The sequence below is a fragment of the Panthera tigris genome, chromosome C1 (assembly GCF_018350195.1).
Source record: "Panthera tigris isolate Pti1 chromosome C1, P.tigris_Pti1_mat1.1, whole genome shotgun sequence".
Taxonomy (NCBI): Eukaryota; Metazoa; Chordata; class Mammalia; order Carnivora; family Felidae; genus Panthera; species Panthera tigris.
In genome coordinates, this window is record NC_056667.1 from 25,570,941 (window position 1) to 25,592,997 (window position 22,057).

Consider the following 22,057-nt stretch of genomic DNA (forward strand, 5'->3'; position numbering starts at 1 on the left):
AATGACTTACGAAAGGTTGGAGAGGTTATTGTAACTGAAGATGATGCCACATTCTTACGAGGGAAAGGTGACAAGATTCAAAATGAGAAATGTTCAAGGAATCACTACTGGTGACCATGGAAAAGAAAAGTTCAAGGGACACCTGGCTTTTGCTTCAGATGGCATAGCTGTGCTGAAGGCTGCCGGGAAAAGGGACGTGGAAGGGAAGGAAGAGAAACAGTCACAGGTGCACTGGATGATACAAGACCTGCTGCTGAAAAAGGCACCGCCTGGGTGCTTTGCTTTGGTGCCTTCTAGGCTTGAATTCACTGCTCCCGCTAATGAAGAGCAAAAAATTGCTACAGGAACAATGAAAGAACACTCAAAATTCCAGCAGTGACCACTGCCAAGAATGCAGGTGTTGAAAGATTATGGATAGTTACGAGAATTATGCACAGTTCCTCAGAAGCTGGTTATGCACTATGCTGGGTGATGTTTTCATCAGTGCAGCCACGGGTTGTAAGATGTACAAAGCAACTAAAGGTTCTAAGAAGTACTTTGTTGGCTGCTGCTGGTGTGGCCTCTTGGTTAATCACAGCAAAACTCATGGCCACTAGATTTCCTGAAGAAGAAAAGGACCCCAGCATGGTAGGTGGCAGGCAGGGGCATGTTCTAATTTCTAGAATAGTGCTTTGCCATTGTTAATGGGCTGCAGGGTGGTCTTCACAAGCAACTTCTGAGAAGCCAGCTGGAGAAAACGACCAGAAGAAAGATGTTTAAAGGAATCCCTATGGCCATCGGTTGTTGGTTTCAGTGGCCTTGGCAATGCCGTTTTCTCTACCTGGCACATCTTTTCCCCTCTTCTCTGTGTGGCTACCTCTCATTGGTAAAGGCCTGAGTCAACAGCCATCTCCTCTCTGTGGTTGTGTCTACACCTTGAGGAGAAGTCACTGCCCTCACAAGACTTGGTTCAGACGTGTGTTGAAACCCGTATCACACTGCAACATCATGTCCTGTTCTCCCAGCTATTTGTCCCCCGAACTCCTATGTCTACGTTCTGTGACTGACAGAGGCCAGCACACAGACAGTTCCCTTGAAGAGTCTGATGACTGAGTGGATGAATGACCAACTGTTAGAAGAATATGTGCTTTGGATTCATTTCCTGGCAAAGGAAGTAGTTACACTTGAAAGCAGGTGAGGTGAGGGGTGCCGTATTTTATGTTCAGGATGTTTTCAGTTCAGGCTCATTGTGACTGAATTTAGAAGCTTGGCTTCATAGACCCCAAGCTCTGGGCTCCTGAGCCTGGTAGCAACAACCCTGTGATTTGTTCAGGGACCCTGAAGGCACAGAACCTAAAAAATGAGGCTAGCAAGGGTTTAGCAGCTTAGTTGGTGGACAGGAATAGGACGGAAGAGTCTCAGCGTGGACCACAGGCTGCCTGAGGCACTTCTGCTCTGGTCTGAGACTACAACTCAGTCACAAGCAAGAAAAAGACAAGTTCATGTGGAAAACAGAAGCTTTGGTTTGTTACTACAAAAAGCATCTCGATAAATGCAAATTGGTTTCCAATGGACAAGTTTATTCTGCAGACAATTAAGATTTGGAGTTGGACTTCTAGAAAGCAGAAGGGCCGATTCTCTTACTGTGGAATATCTCCCAACTGCTGGTTACCAGAGTTAACTTGACAAGATAGGCAGTGGGAGGGACAGCAGAGTAGGGCTAGGATTTGGCTGAAGGGGGGGGGGGGGCAGGCAGTCGACAATGACTGTCACCTCAGAGTGGCAGCAAAGATCCCAAGTCTGAGAAGCCAGAGCCGCCAGCTCAATCTCTCACCGCACAAGGGCTTCCCCATATAACAGGGAGACTGGTGACTGGTGGAGTCTGAGGCTTGAGGGTTCCATTTCCTGCGTACCTGCCATGTGCCGGATATTGCGACAGGGTCTCCTTTTAATCGCCAGTAGGCCCGTGGGGTTAATATTATTCCCTCTCTGCAGACCAGCAGGGCAACAGTGCAGTGTGCTGCCCTCTCTGCCAGGGAAGACCCTCACCAGTTGTGATCATTGACCACTGGGGGCATTTAAGAAAGGCTCTTCTCACTGCTGTTCCTTGTAGGCTTAAAGAGAAAGCAGGAAAGCAATTAACGCTCTGAGAAGGACTGAAAATAGCCCTCGCCCGGAGGCAGAAGGATTGATTACATAACCTCAGTGGTCTCCCAGAACTGGAAGCAACTGTGATTTCTGTGGTTGCCAAACACTTCTGGTGCAGGAGCCTATGATTACGCTCTTAGGTAAATGTTTACTACGCAAAACAAATCAAAGAGCAATGGCTCTGGTTAACATTGGTGGTGTGGGGGGTGAACCTGGGGCCCCACCCACACAGTCCCTATCAAAAGAGCTGCTGGGAGAACCCCTCTGGCCTCCAAGGAACTCACTTTGCAAACCACTCTTTTGGGCTTGCCTCTCTCAAGTTACAATCGTTATGAGGAGGTCTCCTGCCCAGAGAGGGGATCGGTGGCCTCTGACTGCATGCTGCCTTGAGTCTTCACATCTCTCTCTCCAGCACAGACCCTTGTCTGAGCTACAGACTGACAGACCAGCCAGCTTCCTACTAGACAGCCCCCCCACCCCGCCCCTGAAATGCCAACAGTCCCAGAATCAACGTGTCCCAAGCAAATCCACTCTCTTCTGCCTCTGCCCTATACCACCTTGGTTAATAGCCTCATTTTTTTACCCACTCACTCAGGCTAGAAACCAAAGGTTCAGGCCTGAGTCCTCTGCCTCCTTCCTCCACCCCTGTCACTCCTGGATCTAACGAGTCCAGGAAAGTGAGCATGGGAAGGCCTCTTTTGGTCTCCCTCTGCCTCTGCCTCTGCCTAAACCCTGGATCCTTGTAGTCTCCAAATTCTCAAAGGCTCTTAATTGTCCTCTCATTTTCATCTGAGAGCAATGAAAGATCTTCCTAAAATAAAATGTGATTACATCTCCCTCTTGCTCAAGACTTCTGATCCCCTGTCTTCAGGGCAGCTTTTCACAGTGTGACCCCTGACTCCCTCTCTGACCCCAGAACCCCCTGCCCTCACTGTTGACCTGTGTCCTGGACAGCAGGCTTCGTGCTCAGTCGGCACATGTTTTCATTGAAAGGCCTGGGAGCAGGTGTATTAGGCTGTGGGCCATCTGTCTCAGCTACAGACTGCCCAACTCTGGCCTGCCAGCACTACTGTGTCTACAGACAATTTGTACGTGAATGAGGCTGTGTTCCATAAACCTTTATTTACCGACGCTGAAATGTGCATTTCATACAGTTGCCATGTGTCATGAAATATTCTTCTTCTGATTTTCTGCTTCAATCTTTAAAAACAGATGGCTGCATCTGGCCTGCAGGCTGTACTTGACCAACTCCGCTCTAGACGCACACAGGTGTCTGGGGTTCCTGAGACTCAGCGCTTTCATATTCTCTTGCCTCCGTTCTACCTGGACTGCTCCTCATGGTCTGCGTGGCATCTCTCCAAGGCCCATACTGATGTCACCGCTACATTTTTTTTTTGACTTCTTTAAGTGCTTCCAGCAAAACTAATTGCTCCTTTATGTCTTATCCTAGAACCCTTCACTGGGCCTCAATTATAGCTCTTATCTTGCTGCCCACAACTTCTAGATTTATGCCTGTTCCTCTCTTTAACTTGTCCTGCTTTGTCCTCCTTGAGAGCAGAGCGTGGCCTGGCCATGTCCACCTTTCTCATCTTCCACATGGTACTGGTGTCACACAAGAGTGCTTGTTAAATTCAACACGCTCACCTGCTTTCTGACAGCCGGCTTGAGGCACAGTCACACTAGAGCCCTGATGCCCTGGTTCCCTGTAGTCGTAGTTAAGATCGTGTGTGTCCAGGAATAGCCCTAAATTCTGACCGGACCGAGACAGGAATGGAATGCACCGTGCTTCAGGTTATTTGTTTATTCGTTCAACTTATGATTTGTTTTCTGAGAAAAGAACTGTCCACCGATACAGTTCGGGGGTTGTAATTATTAGCTCTGAAGTGCCATAAATCACTTGAGACTCTAATGCCATAAAGCTGAGCGCCGTTAAGACTGACCCTGTGCTGCTGTTTCCCCAGGTCCAGTCCTCACACCTCTCTGGCCTGCTCTGTGCCAGAAGCCTGACCTCTGTGGACTGCTATGGCAAGGGGTCCCGCTGGGAAGGCTCATAGTCTCCCAGGGCACACAGCAGGCCCACACGGCAAGGACTCTGCTCCTTATTCCTGGCTCCTTTTGGGTTGGCAGATGGGAGGCACAGCAGACTTGAGGGAGAGGGAGAAGAGAGAGATCAGGTTACTGATTCTGGCCTCCTCTTCCTGCTCCGGTTACTGATTCCAGGTCCTTGCTGCAGTGCTTGTTACTGATTCCCAGGCCTCTCCTCCTGCACTAGTTACTGACTCCTGGCCCCCTCCTCCTGCTCTAGTTACTGATTCTGGCCCCTCTTCCTGCTCTGGTTACTGATTCTGGCTTCCTCATCCTGCACTGGTTACTGACTCCTGGCCCCCTCTTCTTGCTCTGGTTACTGATTCTGGCTTCCTCATTCTGCTCTGGTTACTGATTCTGGCCCTCTCTCCCTGCTCTGGTTACTGACTCCTGCCTCCCTCCTCCAGCTCTGGTTACTGATTCTAGCCCCTCTTCCTGCTCTGGTTACTGACTCCTGGCCCCCTCTTCCTGCAGTGGGTTGGCAGTGGTCAGGCTCCTCCGTTCTGCCAGGTAGTGCCTTTTCTACTCCCTCTGGCCCTTTCCCAGTTGTGGCAAAGCCCTCCCTGCTGCGTGGTGCCCGAGGGCCTCATCATCCCTGCGTGTTCCTTAATTCCATCCTATCCTTTGTAAAGGGTCCCATCACTAAACCCTCTTCGGTGAAAGCCAGGCAGTATGCCTTCTATCTCCTGCTAGTCCCCTGACTAAAAGCTATCTCTGCCATGCTTTTGTGCTATATTTACAAGCTGAAAAACTTTGATTATTGTACTCATTCCAAAGTTTCCTTTCCTTCAGGGCAGTGGTTCTCAATGGGGGTGGTTTTGTATGCAGGGATCATTTGGCAACATGGGGAAACTTTCTGGTTATCATGACTACGTGTTGTGGGGAAATGCTATTGGCATCTAGCAGCTCGTGGATGGAGGCCAGGGATGCCGCTAAACATCCCCAAATGGTCTGGATGACCCCCCACAACAGAGAACTACCCACACCACTAAGTCAATAGTGCTGAGGTCAAGGAACCCTGCTTGAGTCCTCAGTTGAGTTACTAAATGATTACTGTATGCGCTTTGCACTATGTGCCCTCAGTATGGTGAAGACTAGAAAAAGAAGTTCCCAGAGTAAAATCACTTATTAACACAGTATCTAAGCCCCCGTATATAAGCACGCCAGCTGCAGACAAATACTGCCGGGGTGCAAGTCTGCCTCCCACACTACGTCGATGAGACCTGGAGCCGGTCAGGAGTCCTCTCTGAAACCCTGGTTCCTCATCTGTAAAATGGGGCCAAGGGTAGTTCCTCCTTCACACACTTGCTGTTAGCGCTAAATAAAGTAATAAATGCCAAGTGCTTGAAACCTAGAAAGCCCTCTGTAAACACTGATACATATGAATGTACAACCTCGTTTGGGGCTGTATTAAGGGACACAGAGAGAGGACAGGATAGGGCCTCCTCTTGAGAAGTTCGTAAGTAAAGCAGGTTTTCAGGTTGTGGGTTTTTCCCTGCTATAGCCTTGTGAAATTAATTTACAGGTTGCAGTTAACATTAAAAATTGGAAGTTTTCAGGGTGCATCACGCTTAGTAAGGATAAATACCACTTGGTGACATTTTCCTTTTAGTTCTATAGATAGATGTGAGGACTGGGTTGTGATAGAAAATGTACTTCTTTACAGTGGGATGAGATTAACAAAACATAGTTGAAAAGCCACAAGTTGAATAGGAAAGATAAGGCACTCAAAACACCATTAAGAGATGGCCCTCTGGGTTTGCAGAAAACTCACACGAGCCTGTGAATGAATTCAAGCTTCCCCACTTACAGCCTGTGTGATCTGTGTGTGTTGGGCTTATTACACAACCTCTCTGAGCCTCAGCTGCTTCAGCGGAAACGTGGGAATTAAAATGTATTTTTTTTAATGTTTATTTTGAGAGAGAGAGAGAGAGAGAGAGAGAGCAAGCACACACACATGCATGTGGGCAGAAAGAGAGAGAGAGAGAGACTGAGAGAGAATCCCAAGCAGACTCCAAGTATAGAGCCTGACTTGGGGATCGATCTCACGAACCATGATCTCATGACCTGAGCTGAAAATCAAGAGTCAGACATTTAACCGACTGAGCCACCCAGGTGTCCCAAAACGTGGGAATCAAAAACACATTTGTCACTGTGCTGTGGGGAGGCCCACATGGGGGCAGTGTGGACAGTGCCCAGTACAGGGCCTGGTGCACAGCAAGCGTGCTGATCTAGAGTCTGCCGTGTCTGGGTTCTCTTTGCCCACTGCCTGGCCTTACGCTGTGGCCTATGACCATGGCAAACAGGCCCTCAGGAACCTGAAACAGTAGAAACACTGGCACCTACTTAATCAGACGCACTGATGACACTCATCTCTGCTTTTCTATTTTGGAAAATACAATGAAAAGATCCCGACAGGGGCTTCACTCACAGAAGCCCAACATCGGCAGTGGAAAAATGCCTCCAGGAAAGCTCTCAGAGTGAGGCTTTGTGAGGCTCGCCAGATCAGGTTGGTTTTTGATTTCGTTTTTTTTTTTTTTACTTCATTTTTATTTATTTGTTTGTTTAAGAAAGAGAGAGCATGTGCATGGGGCAGAGGAAGAGAGAGAGAGAGAGAGAGAGACTTAGAGGAGATTCTGTGAGAAACTGCACAGCATGGAGTCCGACTCAGGGCTCGATCCCACGACCCCGGGATCATGACCTGAGCTGCAACCAAGAGTCGGATGCTCAACCCACTGAGCCACCCAGCCACTCTGTTTTTATGTTTATTTTGTGAATATTTCAAAGGTGGCTGAGGAAAGGAGGCTGTTTATGAAAGGTTCAGATTCTAAAGGTAATGTTTCTAGTTGCAGTGTTGCTCTTATCCTAGTTTCCCGCTGAAAGCCTGGCCTCATGGCAGGAGCTCCACTCTGCCCCTGCCCCACCCAGGTGAGTGATGGGCTGGTGCTGTCCAGAACCACAGCCTGCGAGGTGGGGTTGCAGGGGGCCAGCCACCCCGCTCCACCCTGAGAATCGGTGCTCCTACCCCAGCACACCCTCGTGGGAAGACACTTCTTGCTTTTTATCAGGCCTACTTTGTCCCATTCTGTGCACACTACCAATATGCCTCACTCCTCACTCACTCACTCACTCAGGACACAAACTCACCCCTCCTTTTATTCCCCAGGGCCTTATGCTTAATAGGTGTGCAATACAAGTTTGCTGTTGAATCAGTCAGAACCAACATCAGCCTATAAATGGTAGTAGTTAAGGGCTTAATGAGCAAGTTATAAAGCCCACCCTTGGTGTTTATAAATTTTGTGTACTTCGAGTAAACTCAAGGTTGAGAGGGATGCCCTCATCCGCTCCCATACATCAAGTGGACTCTGGATCTCCTCCAGTGCCCAAGAGCTCCCTGCCTTGGGAGGGAGAATTTGCAAATTCTTCAGGATTGGAGCACAAATCTGCTTGCCTGCGATTTCCACCTGCCGTTCCTGGTCTGATCCCTTGCTGCCAGGCAGCTCTTCGCAGATTTGAACCCCTAAGCTCCAGCACTCCTGCGGCCCCTCTGCCCGTGGGTGTGCCAATACAGTCGTGTTCTATGTAACACTAACACAAAACAGAGCTGGAGTATGGCTCCTCTCCCACTTTACACCAGCGTAGGCTAAACTCTCCCGGTTAAGAGCTTGGGCTCTGGAGTCAAAAGGCAGGAGTTCAGATGGCCTTGGGAAACTGGCTTATTTTCTCCAAGCCTCTACTTCCCTGCCCATAAAATGGGGACAGTGATGGCATTTACTCTGGAATGATGGGGGATAAATGAGACGACATTTGTCAAGTGCCCAGCACATAGCCTGGCTCTTCAAAGGCACTCGGTAGTAACTACTATGACGAGTCTGGCTCGAAGAGGAGCCTGGGGAGGGGCAGCCCGGGGCAGCATCACTGTCTCGGGCAGCCGGCCACCATGGCAGGTGCAGAGCTGCTGATGTGGAGGCCCCGGGTTGCAAATTAGAACAGGACAAGAGACGTATGTCCTCCCTGCAGTCAGGCTGGACCCAGTCTGGGGACAGGATGAGCTCCCCGGGACTCATCTCTGCGGCCCGCTGAGGAGGCTCAGCAGTCCCCGCCTACCTTGGTATTGGGCGCTGAAGCCACGCTGCCGGTGGTTGCCGTCAGAGGTGAAGTGCAGCCGCAGCCAGTTCTTGCTGCTGATGACGGGGGCCGGGAGGCTGGCTCCGGTGAACCTGGGGGGACACCAAGTGGACGGGGATAGCGGTGAGGCAGGGGCCAGCATCCATTGTCCCCACTTCCCATGGTGCTAGGGCCTCTGCCCAGGCCTGGGGCAGGAGGGAAGGGCTGGGCCACCCAGGCCGCCCTCCAGAAACCTGGGGCCTGAGTGGCTTCGGCAGGCTCTCCCAGGGGCCTTGAGATGCTGTGCAGACAGTGGATCCTTCAGGCCAGGAGCAGAGGCCCACCCCCTCCTCCCACCAGGGGTGTTGACAAGTGTCACTCCCTTGGGCAACAGACCACAGGCAGAAGAGAGGCCCAGCCTTCCCAGCAGATGTCCACATACCCACCTGTACCCAAGACCCTGATCCCCCAGCAAAAGTCCAGCCTACAACCCCCAGGTACAGGACCAGCTACCCCTAGTGAGCCCCGCAGACCCCCCAAGGGGTCCATAGAAAGGCACTTCAGGCAGTATGGCCCTTCAGTGCTGTGAGAGCCCATTCTAAGGTCACTCCTTGGGCCCCGGGTCTCCTCTGGCTCCTCCCCTATTCCTGTTGCGTCCATAAGACGCCTCCCCATCCGTGCTAGGTCTGTTCCCCCTCCCTTAAATTAGCTTCTTCTGGATTCCGGCCAGTCCAGCCCAGGGGGTGGGGCACCAGGATCTCTCCTGCCATCACTGGTCACTACCCCAGCCTCTTGACCAACTGCCATCTTGAGCCAACTTCCAAGTCCACCAGACCCTTCCTCCTGGAGCACAGGAACCTTCAGCAGCTCCCTAGTGCCTACACAAGAATAGCCTTTCAAGTTTTCTACCTTTTCCCCTGCTAGAATGAGTCTCTGTTCAGTGCTGGCCCTCTCCACCACACTCAGGCTAAGCTGTGAAGCCCCCCTCCTTGTACTTGTTCTCTGCACCCCAGGAATCCCCTCTGTCTTCCCTCCTCTACCCCACAGCCTCTGAGCTGGCCTGTGCACTGGTGTCTTCCCTCTTTTCCTCCCCACATAAGAATCAGGTACAAAGCATAGCGATGCCTGCCCCCTGCCCCCCAGCAGCCTCACACCTCCCTCCTGCCTGCTCCCACCCCTGCGGGGACACCCTATCGAGGACGTCTCCTAAGCATGCATGCTTTGTCCTTTACAACATTTTTGCCTTTTCTGCCTGGAATGCACCCACCCAGAGCCCTCTCTCCTGCACCACCCATGTTGCCTGAGAGGACTTCAGGAAGCCCTCAAACATCACATCCTGGGGCAAGCCTTTCCTACTCTCCTTGGCTTGGAAGCCACACAGATTTGGGTTCAGATCTAGGCTCTACCACTTAGTACCAGTGTGACCTAGGACTAGTTACTGAACCTTTCTGAAAATGAGAATACTAAGCCCAGCCTGAAGCGTCTGTGGGAATAAATGTGAGACCTACCTATGGGCAAAGAACCTAGCCCAGTATCTGACACACATTAGCTCAAGAAACGTCATTTTCCTTTTCCTCCTCTGTGATGCCACAGCACCTATGATTCATCATCTAGGTGGGTGTCTCCCTAAGGTAACTCCTCAAGGAGGGCATTGTAGTCTGATGGTGAAGAAGACCGGGCTCTGGAGGGATGAGCTGCGTTATCTTACAAAAATTACTTCAACTCTCTGTGACTTTGTAAAATGGGGACAATAATAACCATTCCCTCAAAGAGTTGCAAAGATTAAATGAGATGATACACACAAAAAAAGGCCTTAGCATGGTCCCTGGGAAATAGAGAGCTTTTGGTAAATGGCAGCTGCTATTTTATTCTTTGTCATTTTTATTCTTCGTCCTTGTACCAAGCATCTAGCACCATGGTTGGTACAAAGCAGGCAAATCAGGATTCCAACAGAAAGCAGATGGCATAGTCATAGGAGAATAATTCCAGGAGTTCAATGAATGGACTCTTTATCAAAAAAGTGGGGAAACCACCAGGGATGGGGCAGTAGGCTGTTGCTTGTTACCACTTAGGAGCCTGGAGAGGAAATGATTATCCCTGAAAAAGAAGGCTGCATGCAGAGGGTCACCACACAGGACCTAGATCTTGGGCATTTAAGTCCCACTAGGAGGGGGCAAAGAAATGCAAACCCAGAACTCACTCTCCTCTTTCCCCTCCTCCAACCTCCTACTGATGCTTCTGTTGATTTATCCCAATCAGAAGCCAGAAGCAAAGGAGCATATTGATACAGCCCTATAGCTAAGTCTTCCTAGATATGGAACAGAGTGGAAAAGGTTGGGGAGAGGATCTGGAGGGGGCAAATGGAAGAGACCCAGCATGGTGGGTGCCCATAAATGTGTATTAAACAAAAGAAATAACCAAGGAGCTTCATACCCTGCAAAACTGAGTTTTTACTGTAATGAAAATGCTGACACACACCAAATTCTAATAATATAACCCATATTACCATTGGTAAGAGCTATTATAGAAACCAATTACTGTATTTCACCAGATCCCATTTAAAATAGTTTATTACAGTCTGAGTCACTGAAGTTTTCTAAGGAGCCACAAACAGTATTGTGGGTTTTTTTCCCCCCCAGGCCAAGTTCAAATCTGTATCAATGACAAAGCTTGGGGACTATTTACATAAGGGAAGTAGAAATAGGGAGAATTTACCTGAATAATTCAGAACCAAAGGATGTTTATTGCAAAATGGGATGTGGGGAGGGTGCCGGGGTCCCAGAGCAGGATGAGAAGTCATGATCATGACTACGGTAAGTGGAAGCCAGTGAGGCTTCTCCAGTCCCAGTATCTGCTTTAGCCCCAAGTGTGCAGCCTGGAGAAGCTCTGAGGGACACCCGTTGTCCATCTCTCCCACACCTTTACCCACCCTGAGGACTCCTGGTAACTCTTCACCCCCAAGGCTTAAACTCTTGGGGCCCTGTGTTGCCTACACATCTTCACTCTGTTCTGCTCCTGCCTCCTTGGACGTAAACGCATATGTGAGAGTTTTCCTGGCAACTATCCCATAATTGGGGGCTTACATGTTGGAGTCATCACATCAGACTCTGCCACTGAGATGGTGCCGTGCCCCACTGGAAACTCTCCAACATCACTGACACACACGACAACACAGGGAGCTATCAGAAGCATTATATTGGGTGATTAAAAAGTATATACTGTACGGTTCCATTTATACGAAACCCTGGAAAAGACTCATCGATAGGAAGAGAAAGCAGATTAGTAGATGCCAGAGCTGGGGGTGAGAGGTACAGGTGGGGATCCCTAGGGGAACCTCCTGGGGTCATGGGAATGTTCTGTATTTTGAAGGAGATGGTGGTTATGTGGGAAGTACATGTTGGTCAAAGCTCTGAAAACATTTAAAATGGGTAATTTTAGGGATGCCTGGGTGGCTCAGTCAATTGAGTGTCTGACTTAGGCTCAGGTCATGATCTCGCAGTTCGTGAGTTTGAGCCCTGCATCGGGCTCTGTGTTGCCAGCTCAGAGCCTGGAGCCTGCTTCAGATTCTGTGTCTCCCTCTCTCTCTGCCCCTCCCCAACTCATGCTCTGGCTCTCTCTCTCTCTCTCTCAAAAGTAAATAAACATTGAAAAAAATGGGTAATTTTATTTTGTGTAAATTAGACCTGAACAGAGTTCATTAAAAACAAATCTCCAGTGGCTTCTATCCTTAGAGTAAGACCTTACTGTGGCCTCAGGCTTTAAAAAAGCCAGTGTGTTCTCACCTCTCTTACCTCCCCCTCTCCTCATCTCTATTTTTTCTGCTCCAGTCACACAGGTCTCCTTGCGGTTCAAAGCTGGCCAGACCTCTTTTGGCCTCAGGGCCTTTGCACTTGACATTCTCTCTACCTGCTAGCTGGCTCTTCTCCCAGACGTCCATGTGGCTCACCTCCTCAGTTCCTCTAAGTTCTTGATCAAATGTCACCTTCTTAGTGAAGTCTTCCTGGTCTGACTCCTGCCTGCCTTCCTTCCCTGAGCACACGTGTAAATGTGCAAACACACACACACACACACACACACACACACACACACACACACATCATCTCCAATCAAACAGAAGACCTTACTTGTAGTGGAACACACATTGCTTTTTTGTGCTTCTCTGTCTTTGTACTTGTTGCTCTGTCTGCCCTTTCCCATTGTACCATCTGACTGCACAGAGAGGTTAAGAAGCTTGTTCAAGGTCACACAGCCATGAAATGGCAGAGGTGGCAGTCAAACTGAAACCACTCCACTCTGAGCCTATGTACTCAGCCACTGTGTTGTATACTGCCACATACATGCAAGCATGAAGGAAGGCGGTGGAACAGTTTAGGCTGAATTCCATTCTGTTTCTTTTCTTCCCCTCCCGCTTCCCCCCAGGATCCTCTTTAATTCTGCTCCCTCTTAGAATCATAATTAAAGGAGAGAAACACAAAGAGAGATTCTCCCCTCCAAACCTTTCTGTCCACATTAACTTCACTCTGGGGGGCCTTGGGAATTCCAAGTTCGCCCAGGAAATTGCTATTGCAGTACAGCATAAAATGTATTTAAGCAATTACACTCAATTTTTTTTTCTTTTTGGTAAATTGACTTCCGTTAAATGGGGCTTCATTAATGGAATCTGGCTTGGGGAGAACAAAAAAAACAAACGCTCCCTTTAATGCATGTAGTTGATTATGGGAAAAGTGGCTTTGAATTCCCCTCCAGAAAGCTCTAAGTTCTTCTCTTGGTAATAGGACAGCTCAGAGCAGACTTCATGGAAAGCATTTCTTCTTAAGAAGCTTCTTCTACAGTTAGGATGTTGGGGCGCAAAGATGAAAACAGTGAGTCTGCAAGGAATCACTGCCTACCTGTAATCTGAGGGGGAGTACTAGAAGATTCTGCCTTAGATTTCAGTATTCCTGAAAACTGACATCCTCGGGAGAACATTCACTCATTCATTTACTCACCAAGCACACATTGTATAAAAGGCACTGTGCTTGCCAGTGGGTGCCACTCCCACTTGTTCCCTGGATATGGGAAGTCTTTGCAAAGCCTGAAATCTACCAGGTTCCACTGTAATGTCCCCTTCTCTGCCCAGCCACCACTCCTCAGGCAGTGGCATCTGGCTTCTTTCCGTGTTCCAGAGCAGCTCCTATGGGCTTTATCTCTTAGCTAAGCTATGTGCACAGCCTGGATTTGACTCAGGGTTGAAGACTCTTTGCATCCTAGGGTCGAACAAAAACCATCCTTCCAACCACAAAGGTGGCTGGGGAGAATGTGAAATATAGGAGGTGCTGGCCACTTTATCCCCACTCCCAAACTCTCTTCCTTCCCCACCTGCCATCTGCTTTCCTCTTTGGGGGATGGAGAGGGCACCACGATGCAACCAGGGAAACCCTCTGGATGCCTTGATGGTACTGAGCAAAGGACACCAAGGCCTTTGCTGGAAACCGATTCCCACTTCCCCTGCCCAAGCCACCTCTCATTTCTGAAGTGAGACTTTATTGGCTCAGCCCTGACACACCCATTCTCATCACCAATGATTTCAGTATCAGTTTTCCATAGCCAAATACCTAGGATTCTTGCTATGTCAAAACAAATGTTTTTCCTTAGACAAACCCAGGATGTTACACACTTTCCTGGAATCGGGCAAATGCCCAGGATGAATGAAGTTCCCTTTTGGATATGGACTGCCAGAGTCCCTGAGTCTTTAGACTTGTCTTTGGAAAGACATCTCAAGGTTCTGGTTCTCAGCAGTGCCTACCCACCTCACTTGTTCAGGCAGCTCTGAGCAGCTGAGCCACGATATGAAGATTCAAATCCCAGCAACCTACCTGGATGTTTGGGGGCTTGTTTGAACAAACCCAAGCTTCTGCCAATCAGTCTAGCTCCCCAGTGTTCTTTCTCCCCATAATCCACACCATCCTCCTGGTCACCCAACCCAAGCATCATTCTTAACTCCTCCTGTTCCTGCCCTCCATGGCCAAGTCTTCTGGGCCTCACAACCTTGTCATCCTCACCTGGACTACTGAGTCAGCCTTCTGATCTGTCCTCTGCCCCCAGTCCATCTCTGTACTCTGTGGGGAGATCTTCCCAAGTTCCTGCCTTGCTGGAAACCCAGAAGCAGAGGCCCACCAGCTCCAATATCATAAAATCTAGACTTTTTCATGCCTTCCCTCTCCAGTGACACCCACTTCGAGCTCCAGCTTCTTCCATGTCTCCAAGCCTTTGCATATGCTACTCCCTCTATCTACAGTGTCCTTTCCTGTCACCCCACCTGACTACCTGGGGAAATATCACCCATCACATACACCTAACCAAATGTCTCATTCTTTCCACATCTCTCTTTCCCTGCCCCCATGGGAGAAGCATTTGCTTTCACTGTGACCCCTTTGCACCATGCTCAAGCCCTTACCATCATGCCGATACACCAACTCACAACCATCTCTCAACTAGAAGCCAGGCTCTGTAAAAGCTGGGACAGGATTTCCTTTATCTTGATATGTCTAGCAACACAACACAGTGCCTGGCACAAAGAACAAATCAATTCCTTAGAACAGGGGTTGGCAAACTAGAGCTTGCTGTCTGTTTTTGTAGATAAAGTTTTATTGGGTCACAACCATGATCATTCATTTACATTTGTCTGCTTTTATGCTGCAACGGCAGAGTCGAGTAGCTGTGACAGACACTGTAACCCGCAACGCCCAAATTATTTATCTCACCCTTTACAGAAACATTTACTAACACCTTGAAGCCTTGAAGATGACATAGTTGGTTGGTAAAAAGTAATTTGTGAGGAGGGCATAAGAACACACACACAGCTAAAGCATTTCATTATAGTGTGCAAATACCTAAATGCACATTTACTTGTCAATCCATTTAATGTAGGACCAAGGTCTTTCCTTTGACCACGGTTTTGTTCTCCACACTGTCTGCCTTATACAAACTACACCCACAGTTCATTGCTCACCATGTTTAACTCTTCTACGGCACGTTCACTCAACACATATTTATTGAGCACCTACAATGTGCCAGGCTCTGTGTGGGGCACTGGGGAGGCCGCAGTGAGCAAGATGGACTTGGTCCCTGCCCCAATGGAACTGACCCAATGGGGTGCAACTGTCTCAGTCACTCACACCTAATATTGAGGGAGTAATTCTTTTTAGAGAATCTCCTTCATGGAGTCATTCCAAAGCATTCAATTTAGTTTCCATAGATGCAACTCTATTTCCTTTCACACTCATATTTCATCAGCTTATGTGATGTTTAATTTAAATCACATAATTACAATAACAAGTATGACTGGCACCAAGAGAGTTGGCAACAGACCCATCTGATTCTCAGAAAGTGCAAGACTCAGCTGGTGGGAGCATGAGGTGCATGGGCATTGAGGGTGGGGGTGGGAGACGGCCTGCAGGCAGCTGGCACTTCACGTACCACAAGGCATTGGTCAGGAAGATCTATCAAGGCTGTGGGAGTGCCAGCCACCCCAGGGAGCTGCTCTGGTGGAGAGGGCTAAGTGCTGAGCACTTTTATTATCCGTGCTTTGTGAAGGAAGGAAGGAAGGAAGGAAGGAAAGAAGGAAGGAAGGAAGGAAGGAAGGAAGGAAGGAAAGAAGGAAGGAAGGAAGGAAGGAAGGAAGGAAGGAAAGAAGGAAGGAAGGAAGGAAGGAAGGAAGGAAGGAAGGAAGGAAGAGCGGCCTCTTGCTTTCAATAGTGGGGCATCTGTTCTAATTACATCCCCTTGGCTATCAGGAGAGTGGGAATCAACTAAGCTTAAAATCCTAATTGAGGAGGACTTCAGAGGACTCCTAGGCCTAAAGGTTCACTATGTATGGATCTCATCTACAGCATTCTCGACAGAGGGTCAGCTCCTTGCCAAATTCTCCGTCCCCTTTGATCCACCCCCAATCCTTTTTCTAGCTACTTCCTTACCTTCAGGTGGGATCTTACAGCCACTGGCTCCAGAGAATCTGGTTGGCTGCCCCCGTGTATCTGTGACTCTTTGCACTTCCTCTACCCTGGTACTTGTCTCACCAAGCATCGTCCAGGGGTCTGCCTCACCCCCCAAACTGTGAGCTCTCTGAAGACAAGAGCCATGTCTTACTACTTAAGTTTTTTCCTCAGTACCTTGCATGGAAAACTAATACGTGGAAAGGGCTAAGTCAATACCACTCACTAGAAGAAGGAACGCCTGAATGAACGAACGAATGAATGAGATCCTGCCGGTGAAAGAAGAGGGCATATGTGGGGAGAAAGGCAGGCGAGCAGGTGAGCCTGGAGACAGTAGGGAGAGCCTCTGAGGCCATGCTGGGTTTCATCTCCGTTTCCCACGAAGACGAAGCCAGGCCGCCCCAGCCCCTTGGTCCCTCAGCCCTCATTGTGCTCCCCATTCACTTGGCAGCTGCTGGTACCTTTCTGGGGGACTCTTCCCGTCCTGACATATCCCCAGGGCAGGATCAGCGAAGTGTGGTAATCAATGTGGGCAAATGTTCCTTCTCCCCCCAGAAGCAACTCAATAAACTCCACAAATTATCAGGGCTCTTCCCTGCTCAGCTAATTGTTGGCTCCGGGGAACCCACACAAACTACATCAGGTAAACGCTTTTCCTCCAGAAGCACCGCTCCCTGGAGGGCGTGTATCTGAGGCCGGGAGTGCCAGGGGCAGGGCTCCTGGGATGCGGCCGTCAACACCTGCGGGTGAGCGCCCCTGGGGCTTGCGTGTTGGGGATGGCACCTTGAGAAGGTCTGGGAGTGGCCTGGGGCGTCTGTTCCTTGCGTTCCCGACTCAGCGGCTGACCCAGGAGGGCTGCGGCGTGGGGCGTCTCCTGTCTCTGCGCAGAGGCTGTGCTCAGGATGCTGCCCGGAGCAGATTGGCGCTGGGTCTTGCAGACGGAGGTGCGGCCCGGGGCCAAGCTTTGGGCGAGGGGGCTGGTGGCCGGTCCTCAACTACCTTTCAGGGGACGCCCGCCTCCCTCATTTTCTGTCTCCGCGACTAAATCAGGCAGAGCCACAAGCCTTTAAAAGATGAGGCTTCCCGCCGGAACCACGTGACCCCCAGGCCGCAGCTGATTGGATCAGGGTGGCCATGTGACCCAAGCAGGGCCAATCGGCTGATCGGACCGTGCACTGGCTTTGCCGAAGAGGGGCCCTGCAAAGGAGATACGGCAAAGGAGTGGCCCAGCGTCGTTGTCTGCACCTCTGTCGCTGCCACCCCTGCTTCATTGCTCTTACAACACGTGATGTGCCTTGTACATTCGTTGTCCTACTCCCCGTCCTGCTCCGGTCTGATTGGGACAGAATCGAAGAGCAGTCTCTGCCCTGCCTTGCTGCTGAACCCTTAGCTGGCCTTAGCCAGCCATCCCCTGCCCTCAGCCAGTGCCTCTGTTGCTCTAGGTTAGACCTGCGATCCGGCCTGGAGACCTGATGGTCCTATGCCCTAAGATGTTAAAGCCTGCCCCTTCAGGCCTGGCCCAGGAACGGGGTGCAGGCCGTGGGAGCCTGGGGACCAAGGCACGCTCACACTCTACCTGGACCCTCTCGCCTTCCTGCCTCAGGTCTCTGCCTGGGTGGAGATGTCACCTGTCTGGGTCATCACCTGTCTTGTTCCCCTACACAGAGGCAATGGGTTTAGGGAGGTCAAAGGTTAAGGGTCGGGCCTCAGGAATCAGCACAGCCCTGTATTTGAGTCTGGATTCCGCTGTTTTCTACTTGTGTAAATGTGGGTATGTGCCAAAACCTCTGGGCCCCAGTTTCCTAATCTGTGCAATGGGGGTCCTGTGAACTTGTGTATATATAAGGTGTCCAGGACTGTGCCTGACACACAGCAAGTGCCTCACAAATGTGAACTATTTTCTTCTCATGCTTTGGTCTGAAGGGAGAAGGGATGGGATCTTATCAGTGCCTTGAACCTTACCTTCCAGAGCACACAGGGATTAAACAGACCTCAGAGTAGCCTGGCCTAGGTTTCCCTGGAGAAGTAAGGATGCCTGCATCCACTCTGGTGATAGAACAGTGCAGGAGGGTGGGTGGGGGGAGGGGAAAGGGGAAGGACAAGGCACTCTGTGGCACCCAGGGTAGCCATTCCAAGTGGCAGCCACCTTCCCTCCTCCTTGGGCAGCCCCAGCTTGACCTCCACCAGCTCCTGCTCTCTCAGCCTTGTCCATCTTCCACCTGTCACTGGCAGTCATGAGTTAGAGAAGGGACCTGTCCCCCTCCCAGGGAGGGTAGCCATCTATACCTTGCAGAGGCCTCTGGGGATTATATTTGGATAGTACTTCTCATCCAGAGGAAACGTTTGCAGATGGCTTACCAAGGAGCCTCCCACGCCAGCCTCTGCCTGCCACTCGGCTGCCATTCTGAGCCTGAGCATCATCGATGTGCCCCTGCCCCTCCAGGAGGCAGCTAGCCAGCCCTGCTTGAGATCCTGGCAGCTCTGAAGCCCTGGCTGAGGGCATGAGCCTCCAGTCGGCTAGAGGATGTATGGCCTAAAACATTTCAGGGATTTGTAGGCCGGTGAACAAGGGGTCCTAGTCAAGACGCTGCTGGATTTGGATGCTGCCTTCATACCCATTGGCTGTGTGACCCTGGGAGACTGCTTCATCTCTCTGAGCCTCTCTTTCCCAGTGTGTGTCTCACAGTGCATTGTGATGATTCAGGGTGATGTGGTGATGCTGGTAAACTCCTCCTCAGGCTTCAAGACACTACAGCCACATATTCTTGATCATGGCATGTCTCCATGCAGGAAGGGAGACTGATGGGCAAAGGGCCATGAAAGAAAGCAGTCTGGGGTAAGATTAGGCACATGGGCTCCAGGAAGCACCTGTCTGGGTTCAGGGCTCAGATCTAAACTTACCAGCTGTCTAACTGTGGGCAGGTAATTGACCTGCTTTGGGTCTCAGTTTCCCCATCTATTTGCTAAGGATAACAATAGCACCCACCTCATAGAGCTGATAGGAGGTTTAAGAGAGATAACAGGTATAAAAGCTCTCAGTACAGTGCTCGGCACATAGCAAGTGCTCAAAGTGCATTCACTATTATTATTAAGGGCCCACATGTGCCAGTGTTGTACGTATACTTTCTGAATAACAAACCAGAGGTCCAACTGTTTGTACGGTGGAGCACAAGCAAGTTGAGGGGAGAGGAAGGAGATAGGAAGCAGAGAACTGACAAACAGGGGAGAGGAGAGTTCCTGTCTTCCCGTATAGCTCATCTCCATCACATCTGGGGTAATACTTTTGGTTTCAAATGGCAGAAATCCAGATCAAATCAGCCTGGAATAGAGAAGAAATTATTGGCTGCTGTAGTCAAGCTGTAGCTGGCCCCAGGGATGACTAGACCCAGGGACCCAGATGCCACAAGGCCCCACTCTTTGTGCCCTATCTCTATTATGCTCTGTCTGCTGGCTTCATTCTCTCTATTGCGAATGGCGGATGCTTAAGTCTGGAACCATGGCCTCCCTTAGCAGCTCCGATTCACCCTCACACCTTCACTTCCAGAAACAATACAGAGATCCCTTCCCTTCCAATTAGAAAAAGCCCACTGGAAGCCTCTGATTAGTCCAGCTGGCCTATGTGCCCACTCCTGGAGCCAAGGGAATGGACCCCTCCTAGACCTGTTTGGGACCGTTCTCCAAAAGAAGGAATGCGCTCAAAGGGAGGGAGGGATTGGTGCTAGGCAAACAAAATGAAAGATGTTCATTGTGATTGAAAGAGGCAGGGGGCTGAACAAAAAGATCAGGGACCAGGGTGCCTGCTGGCTCAGTTGGTTAAGTGTCTGACTCTTGATTTCGGCTCAGGCCATGATCACATTGTTGTGACGTGGAGCCCTGTGTTGGACTCCAGGCTGGGTGTGGAGCCTGTTTAAGATTCTCTCTGTCCCTCTCCCTCTGCTCCTTCCCTGCACACACACATTCTGAAAAAAAAAAAAAAATCAGTGACCACTCTTCCTACTCTGTGGTATAAAGAGAGTGGCTTTGTCAAGGCCTGTGAGAGGTATCCACAGCTCACTGTGGGCATTATCTCCCCAAAGCTGGTCTTGTTCTAGATCTCATCCTCTCCTCCCTTTTTGTATCCTGCCAGAGGTAAGCAGGTATGCCTGACCCCCACCACGCTGATCCCATTCTTGTGCCTGATCATCTGTCCCATTTCCTGTCTACTTGTTCACTAGTCCACTGCTTTGACCAGCCTTTGTCCTCAGTAGTGGACCCACGTTCCATGTGGACCTACCTGCACATGCCGGTGTGGTTCTATGGGCTACCCCGGTCAGTCTACCTGCTCGACTCAGGGCATTCTACGAACTGTGGATAAACTGACCAGATCCATCTGGAATGAGAGATCCACCAACCCAAATGAGAAAAGTCTCCCTTGAATCCCTTAAGTGTTGAGATTTAGATACCTTATGCTCCTTCCACCTGCCCTCCTCCTGCAATACTTGGCCTTGTTCCTTGCTGGCTTCCTCTTCTCCTTGGCCTCAGCCAAGGAGTTCTGGGACTCCCAGTAGAGGCTAAACACATGGACTTAAGAGTCAAACCAACCAGAGTCTGAGGCTTGGCTCTGCCACTCGTTGCTGTGTGGCCTTGGAAAAATTAATCTCTCTCTCTAGGCTTTTCTGGCAATGATATACCTAAAGCATTACCATCATTATTATTAAAATATTATGGTCACATGCGATTGAGCAACAGTTCTTGGCATGAGGTGAATGCCAAAGAGCCTAGGCCTAGCTGCTGACAACCCTGCCTTCCCCACCAGTCTGGCTTCCAGGAAATTTCAGATACCTCTTTCTACCACCATCTCCTTTCCTAAGACAATATCCGTCCTTCAATTACTGCTTATAAGTGGCCATCAGAGAATCAGTCACACTGCTCCAGCAACTCACAGCTATTTATTGAGATGTGTGTGTGCCTATGCGCATGTGTGCACGTACATGAGTGGCGAATGAGTGAGTGAATGAACTGAAAGAATCTAAGAGTGAATTAATTGGTAAGCAAACGAGTGAATTAGTGACTTAATGAGTCAGCAAGTGAGTGAAGAAGAGTGTGTAAAATTGAGTAGATCATGCTCCTTGCTCCCACAACTAATCCAATAAGCGGTGGCATAAATTTTTCATCTTTATTAACACAAACAGAGGTTAAGAATAGCACGGGAAATGTTACAGACCATCAGCTGGATGAGAAAGATACTATATTCCTTTCTTCTCGCTGCTTTAACAAATCACTACAAATTTAGTGGCCTGAAACAACACAGATTGTCTTACAATCCTGGGGGATGGGGGTCCAAAATGGGTATCGATGGGCCAAGATCAAGGTGTCTACAGGGCTGTGCTCTCTGGAGCTCTAGGGGAGGATCTGTTTGCTAGCCTTCCCCAACTTCTCCTGGCCACATCGTTTCCTGGCTTGTGGTCTCTTTCTCCATCTTCAAAGCCAGCAGTGCTGCATCTAATACTCTGCATCTGTCACCACATCTCCATCTCAAACTTTTGACACTCCTGCCTTCCTCTTACAGCGACCCACGTGATTACATAAAGTCCACCCAGGTAGCGCAGGATAATCCACCCATCTCAAATCCTTAACATAATCACATCTGCAAACTTTCTTTTGCCATGGAAGGTAGATAACACAATCATGGGCTTCCGGGTTTCAGATGTGGACATCTCTGTGGAGCCGTTATCCTACCTATCCTTCCTCAAGAGGATACCTTCCTCACAAATACCTTCCTCAGA

The 22,057-nt window shown here is 49.7% G+C and overlaps 1 protein-coding gene across 1 annotated transcript in view; it reads right to left on the reverse strand.

Annotated features, from left to right (window-relative positions):
• The window catches only part of CSMD2 (CUB and Sushi multiple domains 2), a 538,353-nt gene that overhangs the window by 307,355 nt on the left and 208,941 nt on the right, over window positions 1-22,057 (reverse strand). Inside the window, 1 exon segment of the mRNA XM_042993830.1 lies at window positions 8,320-8,432. Within this exon segment, the coding sequence (XP_042849764.1) occupies window positions 8,320-8,432 (113 nt within the window).